The sequence below is a fragment of the Monodon monoceros genome, unplaced genomic scaffold, assembly GCF_005190385.1.
Source record: "Monodon monoceros isolate NGI ecotype Baffin Bay Population unplaced genomic scaffold, NGI_Narwhal_1 Super_Scaffold_10, whole genome shotgun sequence".
In the NCBI taxonomy this organism is placed as follows: Eukaryota; Metazoa; Chordata; class Mammalia; order Artiodactyla; family Monodontidae; genus Monodon; species Monodon monoceros.
The window spans coordinates 57,697,337-57,710,838 of NW_021703766.1; the positions used below are offsets into that span (position 1 = coordinate 57,697,337).

The window sequence follows — 13,502 nt, forward strand, 5'->3', positions numbered from 1 at the left end:
TCCTGCGCCTTTCCAGCTGAGAAGAGCAGGCCCAGATTTCAACCCGGGCCGTGGCATTCCGGGTTGCAGACTGGCTTTCCGATGCCAGGCCACAGGGCGCAGACTGGCATTTGGAAGCGGGGCCGCAGGGCGCGGACTGGCATTTGGTCTGGGAGAACGATTCCCCCACCATCGGGGCCCGCAACACCATAGCCACTGGCGCTGGACCCCCGCCCGCCTAGGCCCAGAGCGTGGCGGCCTTAGGGGCCCCATTGGCCGAAGGGCAAGCGAGAGGAAGCCCCCATTGGTCGAAGGCTCGATGAACGAAGGCTTTCATTGGCCGGGGCTGCAGCGCGCTGCACAGCCTTCTGGGAGCTGTAGTTGCAGCGTCGCCTGCGCGGCCGCCATTGTCCGGCGGGCGGCGAGTCCTGCGGTCCCTGAAGCGGGTGGGGCTCTCTGGTTCAGGTTCACCTCGGGCGCCTGTCCTCGACCTGTCGGCCCAGGATGGACCCCGAGGAGGAAGCGGCGACACTGGCGATGGCTACGGGGCCGCCGGCGGAACGGCTGCAGGTACGGCGGAACAATAATAGTAACAATAACAACGACGGCCGCGGGCCCCAGGCCGGGCATCTCCCTCAGATATTGACCCTTTACCCCTCGCAGCGCACGATGAGCAGGGTCGGGCGTTATCCCCTGGTCATACGGGGAGACTGAAGCCCAGGTCGGGCGCCCCGACTAGCCCAGCTGGTGAGGGGTGGCGTCGGGAATCGAACCCAGGCCTTCCAGTCCCCGATTGCGCATGCTCCGCAAGTCCTCCTGCCTTTCCGTCCCGGCCTAGAACTTGGGGTCATTCCCGAGGACCGGGCTGGCCCCGCCCCGAAGGCCGACCACCATGAGCATGGGTAATAGTAACTGGAGCAGAGATGCTTCAACATGCGGAGTCAACCGACACCCACCCAGAGCCCCGCTCCCCGAACCCCCTGGCCCGCGGACGGGGACAGCCTCTGGGGTGAGGACAGGTGACCACACACCGCGTTAATGGGGCGGGAGCGACCACCGGGTCTGACCCCTGCGGGGCTGTGGGGTCTGCAGTACAGGGTAGTCTGCTTGCAAGGCCATCTGGGAAGGCGCCTGATTCAAAGCTCCAGCCTTTCTAGACAAAGTGACCTCTGTTCTCCATGTAGTGCTGACTCCACGTAGCAGGAACCAAAAGAAATTCATAATTCCTGAAGCTCCGGGTCTTTGAAGTTACAGACTTTCTTTTTGTTGTTGTCTGCGGGGGGTTGCATTTATTTCACATTTGGAATGCAGAGTGAGACTCTCAAAAATCCTAGGTGTGCATGTGTTCAGAGACTTGTTGTTGCAGATTGGCAGGAAATGCAACCACGCTTTAGTTTGCTTTTGCTGTGGATGGCAGGGAGTGAGCAGTGTCAAAGAATACCAGAGCTGGACAGTAGTTAAAGCAGTAAAAACAGATTTTATTTGGGAACTGTTGCAATAGGGGGAAAGAGACTTCAGTATAGAGCTGGGCTCTATTCCGAATACAACAGGGAAAAGTGGGTATTTATAGTGGGGGGGCGCGGGGTAATTCTTGCTAAACTGACCTAAAACAGGATTATTGCTGAAGCACCCAAATGAGGGGATGTTATCTGGAGGATTGTGGGGGATGAGGACTTTGAAAAGATATCAAGAGTGGTCAGATATAGAGGGTGGGATCCTGGCTAAATCAGTGGATTTTTGGTAAAACTGAGTGATGCAGAAACGGACACAGAAGCCCAGAAGTCAAAGCTTAGTTGGGAAGAGGGTTGTGAGGAACCAGACTAAAGTTTGGTCAAGGAGAGAGTCTTTGTCAGCAGTGAGAGGCTTAAGAGAAAGTGTGTTCATTATTGGTTGCTGTGTAACAAATAATGAAAAATGTAGTGGCCTAAAACAACAATAAATATTATCTCAGTTTCTGATGAAAGGAATCCTGGAATGACTTAGCTGGTGGTTTTGGCTTGGGCTCATGGCAGTCAAGGTGTCAGCCTAGACAGCTGTCACCTGAGACTTGACTGGGTCTGGAGGATCCACCTCCAGGATGGCTCATTCGCATGACAGGCAGGAGGCCTGTGTTCCTTCTCATGTGGGCCTCTCTGTGGAGCTGCCGGGGCGGCCTCACAACATGGCACCTAGCTTCCCACAAAGTGAGTGATCCAGGAGGGAGCTATGTGGAAGCCACAATGTCTTATGACCTGGGGTCAAAATTCACACTCTACTATATCCTATTGGTTACATAAGTCAAACTTGCTCGTATAGGAGGGGGCTACAAAGGGCTGGGGATCCTTGGGGGCCATCTTGGAGGCCAGCCACCACAGGAGGCGAGGACCAGAAGTGGAGGGCTTCTGGTATTAGCATCCTCTGGCTGCCATAACATTACTACAAATGTGGTGGCTTAAAATATATACATTTGTTCTTAGAGTTTTGGAGGTTAGAAGTCTGAAGTCACCTTCACTGAGCTGTGATCAACATGTGGGCAGATCTGCCCTTCCTGTCAAGGCTCTAGGGTAGAATCTGTTTCTTTGCCTTTTCCAGCTGTTAGAGCTGTACAGCTTGCATTTTTTGGCTCATAGCCCTTTGTCCATCTTCAAAGCCAGCAGCATAGCATTTGCTTTAGTGGTCACGTTGTCTTCTCCCTTCTGTTGTTAAATCTCCCTCTGCCTTCCCTTCAGAAGAACATTTGTGATTGAATTTAGGGACCTCCTGGATAATCCAGGGTAATCTCCCTATTTTTAAAATCCTTAATCACGTCCACAAAGTCCCTCTTGCCATTTATGGTAACGTTCACATGTTCCAAGAACTAGGACCCAGATACCTTTGGGGGCCGTTTTTCAGCCAACCGTAGCCAGGCTAAAAGAGGTCATCCTGTATCCAAAGATGGAAAGGAGCCATTCAAGTGTTTTAAGCAGGAATGGTATGGGTTTGAGAAAAAACATTCAGACATCTGGGGGGTGGGGGTAGGAGAGACACTGAGAGCTAACTAAGGCACTGGGTGAGGGGGGAGGATGGGGTCTGACAAAGCCCATCCCTCCGGGACCCAACAGTGCAGAGGAGGAGGAGGTTTGCAGGGGTCTGAAGACCTGGTGGCTGGGCTGTCACTGGTACCCCATGCAGATTAGGTGGTGGTGGGTGGGGGCAGGAGGCACAGGGAGCATGTTGTCAGGATTGGAGGACCTTCTGAGTGGGAGGTGAGGATATGAGGACAGGAGCAGAGACCTCCGTTCCCAACCAAAGGGTTCTGCATATTTGCTGCACAATTTTTGTCAGAGCCATATGGCACCTGTACTATATTTCCTTAATATCTTTAATATTTTTAAATCTGACTGTGTTTTTCTTAAAAGAAAATACAATTTTAAAATTGAAGTATTTGGTCTGTGATTTTGACTTGCATTTCCCTGGTGGTGAATGATGTTGAGCATATTTTCATGTGTTTATTAGCTATTTGTATATTCTTTTATATCTTCTTGAAGAAATACCTGTATAGATCCTATGCTCATTTCAATTGGATTGTCTTTATTATTGAGTTTTAAGAGTTGTTTATATCTTGTGGATACAAGTCATTTATCAGATATATGATTTGCAGTTATCATCACCCATCATATGGGTGTCTTTTCACTTTCTTGATAATGTCCTTTGGAACACAAAAGTTTTTAATTTTGATGAAGTCCGTTTTACTTATTTTTTTATTTTATTGCTGGTGCTTTTGCTGTTATATCTAAGAATCCTTTGCCAAATACAAGGTTATAAAGATTTAGCACTGTGTTTTCCTCTAAGAATTTTTTTTTAATATTTATTTATTTATTTTGGCTGCACCGGGTCTTAGTTGCAGCATGTGGGATCTTTGTTGCAGCATGCGGGATCTTTAGTTGCGGCATGTGGGCTTCTTAGTTTAGTTGCGGCATGCATGCGGGATCTAGTTCCTGGACCAGGGATTGGACCTGGGCCCCCCGCATTGGAAGCACAGAGCCTTACCCACTGGACTGCCAGGGAAGTCCCTTCTTCTAAGAATTTAATAGTCTTAGCTCTTACATTTATGTCTTTGATCCATTTTGAGTTCAATTTTACATATGGTGTGAGGTAGGGGACCAACTTTATTCTTTTGCATGTGGCTATCCAGTTGGCCTGTAAGAAGTGTTTACCAGCCACTTAATCCCTATCACAGCTCCCAAGGAGTGATTGTTTGTAGACAAGGAAACGAGGAGGCAAAGGTGGGTACCTGCTCTCTGCCTCTCGAGGAAATGGCAGAGCCAAACCTTTGATCCAGCTTTTAATCATGGCCACAGCCAGCCCACAGAAGGGTTGGGAAACATTTTAAATACATTGCATAAACTTACCAAAATTTAAAGTTTTCACTTCATAAAATGTGACCGAATTTTCAGCTTCTCACCAGAGATTGGGAAATCTGACCACATGGGGCCTGTATTTCCCCACAGTCAACTGATTCTGAGTCCCAGCCACCCCTTCAGACAGGTCACACATATTACTCATCACTTCCCGTGTCACCTCTTATCGGTTAAACCCTCGTAAGCTCTTACATGGGCTCACTTTAGTCACTTGTGAGCCTGCCCAGTCTCTCAAGGCCAGCGAGTTTCTGACCTCAACTGCACATCCCTCTTTCAGGGAGGATGATAAGCCTTGCTTTGAATCTGAGGATTTCTTAGTGTGTCAGTTAGTTGTTGCTGCACAACAGACTATCCCAAAATTTAGTGGATTAGAACAGTAACCATTTCTTCAGCCCACAAATCTGCAGGTTGGCAGTTGAATCTGGTCTCTGTCAGCACCGGCACCTGTCTGAGATCAGTTGTAGGTCAGCTATGGTTGGCTTTGGTCTTGCCCGGATACTTTCTCATGTCCTCGCCATACAGCCCACCCCCGCATGAGGCAGCCCAGTAGGTACCCAGAGAAACCTGACTTGCATCGCTCAGAACGTGCGCTCTCTGGACACTGGCCTGCTTGTCTTCGCCTTCCCCTCTCCTTCTCCCGAGCGTGTTGATGAGGACAGTCCAGCTGATTGAGAGTGTGTGTGATGTTTCAGGAGCCGGTGACTTTCCGGGACGTAGCTGTGGACTTCACCCAGGAGGAGTGGGGGCAGCTGGGCCCTGCCCAGAGGACCCTGTACCGTGACGTGATGCTGGAGACCTTCAGGCACCTGCTCTCTGTGGGTGAGGCCCACTTCCCAAGCTGACGATCAGATTCCTGTGGTGACTTATTCTTCGTGGGTTATGGGTCGTGGGGCCTCTGGTGTGAGGACTTGACCTGGGCTAGGGATCAGAGACCTTGAATTCTCATTTCCTATGGGACATGCGGGTAGGAGGGTGTCTGCCCTTTTCTGTCCCAATGCAAAAACTTATGAGGCGCCCCCATATCCTGACGGTCAGGAGTCTAGGGCTGGAGCCTGGGCTGGTTCTTTTTCTCCAGAGCAGGCTCCCACCTCCTTTGTCTTTCTCTGTTTCCAGGGCCTGAGCTTCCCAAACCTGAAGTCATCTCCCAGCTGGAGCAAGGGGCTGAGCTATGGGTGGCAGAGAGAGGAATTTCCCAGGGCCGCTGTCCAGGTGAGAACCCGCCAAGTGGGAACCCCTAACAGGAGCAGTTGTTCTGCTTGGAAGGGGTGGTGTGTCAGGATCCCCGAGAAAGGATACAGAGGAAAGTCAGCAAAGGGAAGAGGCCAGTGGGGCCGAATCCAGAGGGGGCCAGACGCCAGCTTCAGAATCCCTCCCTGGACGGGCAGTGAGTTGTGACAACAGGGGAGAAGTGTTGGCTGCCAGGGAGGCTCACTATAGGCTCTGTGCCAGGGGGTTTATTGGGGGCTGGTCACGTGGGCACCCCCTACCTGGCACAGACCAAGACTCCAGGCTCCCAGGAGAAAGCAGGTGTTCGCCCTAAACCATATTGTTGTCACAGAGTTTGGGCACAGTGAGCCTCTGACCGGTTAGGTTTGTGGCAACCCTCCTCCCCAAATCCAAGTTCCCAGACCCAGCCAAAGACCAGCCTTGAAAGCTGGCGCTCTTAGGATGGCAGCCTTGGGCCGACCCTGTAGCTCTTTTCTGCACGGGCAGTCTGGGCCCTGTCCTCCCGTCCCCTTCCTGGGGCGCTCCCGGTGCTCTGAGGCCTCCTCACCTGTGCTCTCTTTTCTCTGAGCTCAGAGACCTCCCGCCTCTCCTCGAGGGGTCAGAAGGCACCACTTCTTCCCTCTCTCAGCAACCTTCCCAGCGTGCCCTTACCACAGGATCGTTTCTGATGTGTGAACTTGCCCTTCATCTTCTCCGTTGCATTCTTGCACGTCCACATCCTGTAAACCTCTTCCCTACACCCTTCTGTTCTCTCGGGAACAGGATTGTGTTCAGCCGTAGATACCTGACAACTGGGCTCGAGCTCCTCAAAGCAAGAGAGCAGCATTTTTCTCACGAAGCAGGAGCCCAGAGGTGGCCATTGCTGGTGCTGGCTTGGCATTCCAGGAATGCCAGGGCTGATGGTTCTGATTCTCCTGGCCTTTCCTTGGGGCTCAGTGTGGCTGCAGCAGCTTTGGCCGTCACATCTGTGCTCCAGACAGGGGCAGGAGGAGCTGGGAAGAATGGCGCCAATCACATTTGTCCCCTTTTATCAGAATTCCAGATGTTGTCCATTGAGGTCTCCTTGGTCAGGAGGGGGTCAGCCCAGCTGCTGGGGAAGCTGGAAGGAGGGAGTCTAGATTGTCATCACTGGCTTATCCATCCCTTCCCTGGGGCTGGTGCGTTGGTACACTGACTACTTTCTGAAAGAAGTGGGCTCTGGCCACGGGATACGTAACCAGCTGTACCTGCAGCCCAGCCTCCCACCTGAAAGCCTCTGACACCATGTGTAGGGAAGCCCCGGTACCTCCACAATAGGGTGTGGCCCATCACCCCGGGGGCAGGACTAACAAGTACCCTGTCTCCTCTGAGGCCACGGAGCCTGTCTGACATCTTCCAGCCCCAAATGCTGGCCTTCACCCCCAGGCCCTGAACTAACTCCCATCAGGACAGCCTCCTTCCAGCTGCCAGGTCCCAAGCATGCCATAAAATTCATCCGTGTAAGGTGTACGAGTCTGTGGTTTTGAGTGTATTCACATGTTGTGCATCCATCAGCAGCGTCTAGTTCCAGAACATTTCTGCTGCCCAGAAGTTGTCCATTAGCAGTACCATGGTTTGTTTTTACCCACAGAACACTCCTGACACCAAACGTGTGGGGTTTCCACATCAACAACCAGTTCTCCACCCCTCCAGACACTAGCCGCGTGTCCCAACGATTCAGTCCAATTCTGACGCTATCTCCGTGGAGCTGGTGCAGACCCCACGGCTTAAGGACTCAGTCCCATACGGCTGCCCCCACTTCAGACACTGGCCACAAGTCAGGGCCTCCCATACTTCTGACCGACTGGCTGTAAATCGGGAGTTCCCACGGCCCCTCAGGTTCAGTAATGTGCTGTAACAGCTCACAGACCTCAGGGAAACACTGTTTATATTTACTGTTTTTTGTAAATGATGATATAAAAGATACAAATGAACAGACAGATGTCAGGGGAGAGGGGCTGAAGCTCCCCCTGAAGCTGTCCAGAGGCCCACCACGAGTCACCTCGTTAGCTTGAACTCATATGGTTGAGGGGGACTTATTACAATTAACAAAAGACACTCCTGACCCCTCTCACTAAGGAAATCCCAAGCCTTTTAGGAGCTGTGTGCCGGGGACCAGAGATGAAGACCAAATACATATTTCTTATTAAATGACAATATCAAAGGCAGTCACTCTATCGCCTCATCCCTCCCAGCCCCCGGCAACCACTAATCCACTTTCTGTCCGTGGATTTGCATATTGCATTTAAATGCAATCTTACAGTATGTGGCCTTTGGTGTCCAGCTTTTTCTTTTTTTCTGTTTGTGTCTGTTATGTTTTATTTTTTTATTGAAGTATAGTTGATGTATGTATTATATAAGCTATAGGTGTACAATATACTGATTCACAGTTTCTAAAGGCTGTACCCCACTTACAGTTATTATAAAATATTGGCTAAATTCCCTGTGTTGTATCAATACAATATATCCTTGTAGCTTATTTTAATACCTAATAGTTTGTATGTGTCTAGCTTCTTTCAGTGAACATCTTGTTTTCAGGGTTCAGTCACGTTGTAGCGTATGTCAGTACTTCATTCCTTTCCATGGCTGAATCATATCCCATTATGTGGATGGACCACACTTTTGGACATTTGGGTTGTTGCCACTTTTTGGCTCTTGGGAAAAGTGCTGCTGTAACATTCCTGTAGAGTGTTCTTGTGGACTGGCTGGTGTTTTTGTCCTTGTGGACTGGCTGGTGTTTTTGTTAAGTACCCTCTGGGTGCTGTGCATGGAGTCCAGTTTGGGGACTGGAGGTGAGCGAGACAGGCGCCTGCTGCCTGGTCAGGCTTGGCTCCTACGGCACCTGTCCCCCAGCCAGTGCCTCAGTGCCTCGCATCTGAAGCATGTATTTTTGAGAACCTGCTCCCTGTCAGCTGTAGGAACTGGCTGTGGACATTCTGGTGTGGTGAGATGGACCCTAAGTGAATGAACACATAGAGTGTGCTGTGGACAGGATTGCAGCAGGTGAGAAGGTTGGAGAGGGCTGGGGTGAACAGGGAGCCTGGCCCCCAAGGATGTCCACGTCCTGATGCCCAGCGCCCGTCCATTGGATTATTGGGCCAGCCCAGTGCAGTCACAACAGTCCTCTAGTGAGAGGCGGGAAGAGGACAGGTGACGTCAGAGAGGGATTGGCAGGCGCTCCGCTGCTGGCTCTGGAGGCGAGGGCAAGGGCCAAGGAACGTGGGCGCCTCTAGACGCTGGAAACAGCAAGGAAACCCATTCCTGCAGTCTCCAGAAGGGGCACAGCCCTGCCAAATCTGGCTCTAGACTCTGCCTTCCAGAGAGTAGGCGTGTGCTGCTGTAGGGGTGAGTGTGCGGTAAGTTGCTCCACCGCCACTCCACGCCCTGCCTGGGTGAGGGGCGATTCTGGAGGATCCGCAGGCCAGATGCTGCTCCTCCAGGGTGTCCGCAGACAAGAGGGCACCTGCACTTGGGGATCTGGCCTGTCACACCTAGGTCTTCTGTACTCAGCTACTCGTTTCCCACCCAAGCCTGCTCCTTCTGCACTTTGTTCAGTGTCTGCCTCCCTAGCTCCAGAGGGTCACTGCGTTGTCCCCAGCATCTAGGGCCAGACCGTAGATATTTTAGGCTTTGCGGGCAACCGTCACCGCTGAGACAGATTGCCACAAACACGGCTTAAGACAACATACATTTATTATCTCCCAGTTCTGTCAGACCTGACTGGTTTATCTGCTCTGGGGCCCACAAGGCCAAAGACAAGGCGTTGGCGGGCTGGGGGTCGGGGGGCCGACTTACTGGGAGGCACAGGAAGAATCCGCATCTAGACACGGGCAGGATCCAGTTCCATGCGGTCATAGGACTGAAGTTCCTGTTTCCTTGCAGACTCAGCCGAGAGCTTCTCTCACCTTTGAGAGGCCCCCGCATTCCCTGGCTCATGCCCCCTGGCCGGCCAGCCTCTGCCTTCTACCTCCTGCTTTTAAAGCTTGAGGGGATTGCTTTGGGCCCAGGCAGCTGATCCAGCGTCAGCTCCCTACTTCGAGATTTAAGGCCAGCTGATGAGCAAGCTTAATGTCACCTGAGCGCAGTACCTGGATGACTGCCTGGACAGCCACCGACAGCTTCAGAATTCCGCCCACCCGTCACATGTTTTTTCCTACAGCCCTTTAGAACATAAAAAGCATCGGTCGCTTGGGGGCTGTAGTTGGCCAGCTCCTGACCTAGGCCAATATCTGGCCCACGGCAGGTGCTCAAGAAGTTTTTGTGGAAAGGATGAATGAGTGAAGCTGTGTTTACAGACAGGGCACTGGGGTCAATGTGAGAGCAGAATTGGGAGGTGGGGCAGGAGGTTAGGTCACAGGCCCAGGGTGTGTCCACTAGCCCCTCACAGCTCTTGGGTTTTCTTTCAGGCTGGGAGTCTGGACCTGAGGGCCGAGCACCACCCCAGGAGCAGGACCTTCCTGAGGAGAAGGGGCGGGAAGGCTTCCTGGGGGAGGCTCTGTGTCCCGCTACACCGGGGGAAGACTGGGAATATGAGGGCCGGGTGCAGGGGCCCGAGAAGGACCAGGGTAATTTGAGGCAATTGGAATTCAGCCTCGAGGAAGCACTGGTTCAAGATGGAAGTCACGAAGGTCTCAGACTTGGGGAAAACTGTGTCCTGAGTCCAAACCCAGATCCCCTCCTGGAGACTTCCAGGACAGAGTGTTTGTGTGCTCCCGACTCATGGGTTACAAGCTCGCAGCAGAACCCGAGTGCAGTCGGTGAGCAGATGGGCTCCTCGGGAAGACAGCCACGTGACAACAGTGACTGCAGCAACTCTTCTGGTCAGGCGGTTCTGGAACCAGAACCCGAGCCTGTGCGCAGCCTAGTGCTGGACAAACCCTACAAGTGCGCGGACTGCGGCAAGTCCTTCAACCACAACGCGCACCTCACGGTGCACCGGAGGATCCACACGGGTGAGCGGCCGTACGCGTGCAAGGAGTGTGGCAAGGCCTTCAGCCAGAACTCCTCGCTGGTGCAGCACGAGCGCATCCACACGGGCCACAAGCCCTACAAGTGCGCGGACTGCGGCAAGTCGTTCTGCCACAGCACGCACCTCACGGTGCACCGGAGGATCCACACCGGGGAGAAGCCCTATGCGTGCCAGGACTGCGGGCGGGCCTTCAACCAGAACTCGTCCCTGGGCCGCCACCGGCGCACGCACACCGGGGAGAAGCCGTTCACGTGCAGCGTGTGCGGCAAGGCCTTCTCGCGCACCACGTGCCTGTTCCTACATCTGAGGACGCACACGGCCGAGAGACCCTACGAGTGCAGCCGCTGTGGCAAGGGCTTCCGGCACAGCTCGTCCCTGGCCCAGCACCAGCGCAAGCACGCCGGCGAGGGCCCCTATGACTGCCGCCAGAGGCTGGCCTTCGAGCCCACGCCGGCATGGCCGGAGCCCCTGACCCCTGGGGAGGGGGCTACCCGCAGCGACAGGCCCTTCAGGTGCGGCCAGTGCGGCAAGTGTTTCACGCAGAGCTCGCACCTCATCCGACACCAGATAACGCACACCAGGGAGGATCCCCGAGGCCGGGGCCGGCGGCGGCCGCAGCCCTGCAGCCGGAGCCCGCACCTCGGGCGGCACCAGCTCGGGCCCACGGGTGAGAGCCCTGGGGCCGGGACGAAGGCAGGGCAGCCGGCAGGCAGGGCACTGGCCCTGTTTGACATCCACGAAATCATGCAAGAGAAAAACCCAGTGCACGTTATTGGGGTGGAAGAGCCTTCTGTGGGCACGTCCGTGTTGTTTGACATCAGAGAATCCACCTAGGGGAGAAACTCTGCGGATGACTTTTGAACCACAGGTACAAAAATGTGGTAAGTCCTACAAGGTGTATTTATGGAAGGGGGGCTGGGGTAGAAATGCCCTCTGATTTCCTAAGGAAATGACGCTTCCCAAACACCTGAGCTCAGTGGTTCTCCAATCTATCAAGCCCAGTACCCTGAAATGAATTGACAGGTAATGTAACCCCCACACGTGTAATGTTGAAAAATCCATACGTGCCCCCATTTTGTAAAGGATAATTAAAGCAAAAGTAATTTACAGTAGGGTAACGTGTGCTGACTTGGTGGTATCTCTCCCTGTGACCTTGTGGCCATTGTGCCCGGAGACCTGGGGCATTGCCTGTTGCCGTCTGGTACACGGGGTGTAGTGTTGACCATGGAAGCATTACGAGAGGCATTCCTGTGTGGGTGTGATTTCCCAAAGTGGTGACTAAGTCTTGGAAAAGGTTTGAACAAAACAAAATGCCAGTGCGTTTCTGGAAGGTTTATGTATAACATTTAAACTTGCAGGAATTAATTGGTTTGTACCTGGAGTCGACCCAGGGTCTCAATTCATACATTACAGACAGGTGGTTGCACACATATGTACACGGTCCCTTGGGGCCAGCTCTGCACTTCAGAGTCATTAGAGCATGCATGGCAGCCACATTCATGCCCAAATCAAATGTCAGAGGAGCCCCCGTGAAATTCCACAGTGTTCCCTGGGGGGTGTCACAGCTCCCGCAGGAAGCCATCGCCTTAGAACAGCAGTGTGGCCTATGATGGAGGGTCTCACTCAGAGTGCTTTTGTTCCCCAGGAGACACTTGATGATGTCTGGACGAATTTTGGTTGTCATGACTGGCGGAAGGGAGGGGTGCCCCTGGCATCCAGTAGGGGAGGCCAGGGATGCTGCTGAACATCCTATAAAGCCCCAGACAGCCCCTCAGCAAAGAATCACATGGCGCTGAGGTGGAGAAACCATGCCCAGCACAAGAGCCGATTTTCCCCGGACTCTGTAAATTGATTGATCAGGGCTGTGTTAACAATCCTATACGTTTGATTTTAACAAGTGACATCATGAGCACGTGCACAACATGGTTTTTAGTAATTTTTTTTCACTGTTTTTTAGCATTCGTAGTTGGTATGAAGCAAAAGAATCCACTTATTTTTCTGAGTAATCTAAATTTTAGCATTTTATTTTGGACATTCCATGTAAAACATGGATAATACATTTTCACTGGCACCCCTGCCTGCCACGGGATTATTTTTACATCAGCCTCAGAAATCTTGTCATTTCATCCATTTTTCTGGATATCTCTAAAAAGCATGGACTTTTAAATATGTATATAAAATCATGTTAGCCCACGCTGACAGAAGCCGTTTTCATAATCATTCTGAGCCGTCATTTGCCTTTTTCACCAAGTTCAGTGAGTAAAGCTGCCAGAGCCTGAGTGGGAATCAAGGAAGTGGTCCCGAGCTTGTTCATAGTCTTCCTTCCCTGGCACTTCAGTAAAGGAAAAAAAAAATGTTGGTTTCATTTAAGAATGTCTGGGATGAAGCAGGAAAAATGATTAATTTCATTAAATCTCAAGTAAAACTATATTACCATTTTCACATCTAAACAGAAATAACAGTAATTCCTCAATATATTATTAAGTGTCTAGTGTTCAGATGTTCCTGGTTGCCTCATAAATTTTGTTTTGTTCTCTATTTGGTTTGTTCTAATCATGATCTAAACAAAAATCACACGGTGCATTTGCTTAATATTTTTCTTAGGTCTCTTTTAATCTATAGGTCTCCTTTCTTTTTCTTTTTTAGTCTTTTATATGTTGGGGGAAACAAACAACAGGATAACCTAAATTTTGTCCCCATCCCAAGCCTGCCCATCAGACCCTCCTTGGCCTGGTGGAGTGACTTCTGATTTGGCGTCAAGTCACCAGGCTGTGCTGAGGGGCTGTGTGAATGGTGTGACTCACTGTTCTGTTCTCAAAGTTTGTCTGCCCCATCTCAAGCACGGCTCCCCATCTTGCTGGGGTCTCTGCTGGAAGACCTTCGGAAGACTTTCCAGCTGTCAATGCCCAGGAAAGAGAGACGTCTGAGAA

At 51.9% G+C, this 13,502-nt stretch overlaps 1 protein-coding gene across 1 annotated transcript; it reads left to right on the forward strand.

Moving 5' to 3' along the window:
• Positions 1-353: 353 nt before the first annotated feature.
• Positions 354-12,207, forward strand: ZNF8 (zinc finger protein 8). Its single transcript, XM_029240709.1, has 4 exons — positions 354-549; positions 5,051-5,177; positions 5,472-5,567; positions 10,010-12,207. Exons 1-4 carry the CDS (start codon positions 484-486, stop codon positions 11,404-11,406), a joined length of 1,686 nt encoding a protein of 561 aa, XP_029096542.1. The 5' UTR covers positions 354-483; the 3' UTR covers positions 11,407-12,207.
• The last annotated feature ends 1,295 nt before the right edge of the window (positions 12,208-13,502 follow it).

Coding starts and splice junctions, on each gene's coding strand:
- ZNF8 (XM_029240709.1), top strand. CDS start 484: ATGGACCCCGAGGAGGAAGCGGCGACACTGGCGATGGCTACGGGGCCG. Junction 550..5,050: donor CGCCGGCGGAACGGCTGCAG/GTACGGCGGAAC, acceptor GTGATGTTTCAG/GAGCCGGTGACTTTCCGGGA. Junction 5,178..5,471: donor CAGGCACCTGCTCTCTGTGG/GTGAGGCCCACT, acceptor CTCTGTTTCCAG/GGCCTGAGCTTCCCAAACCT.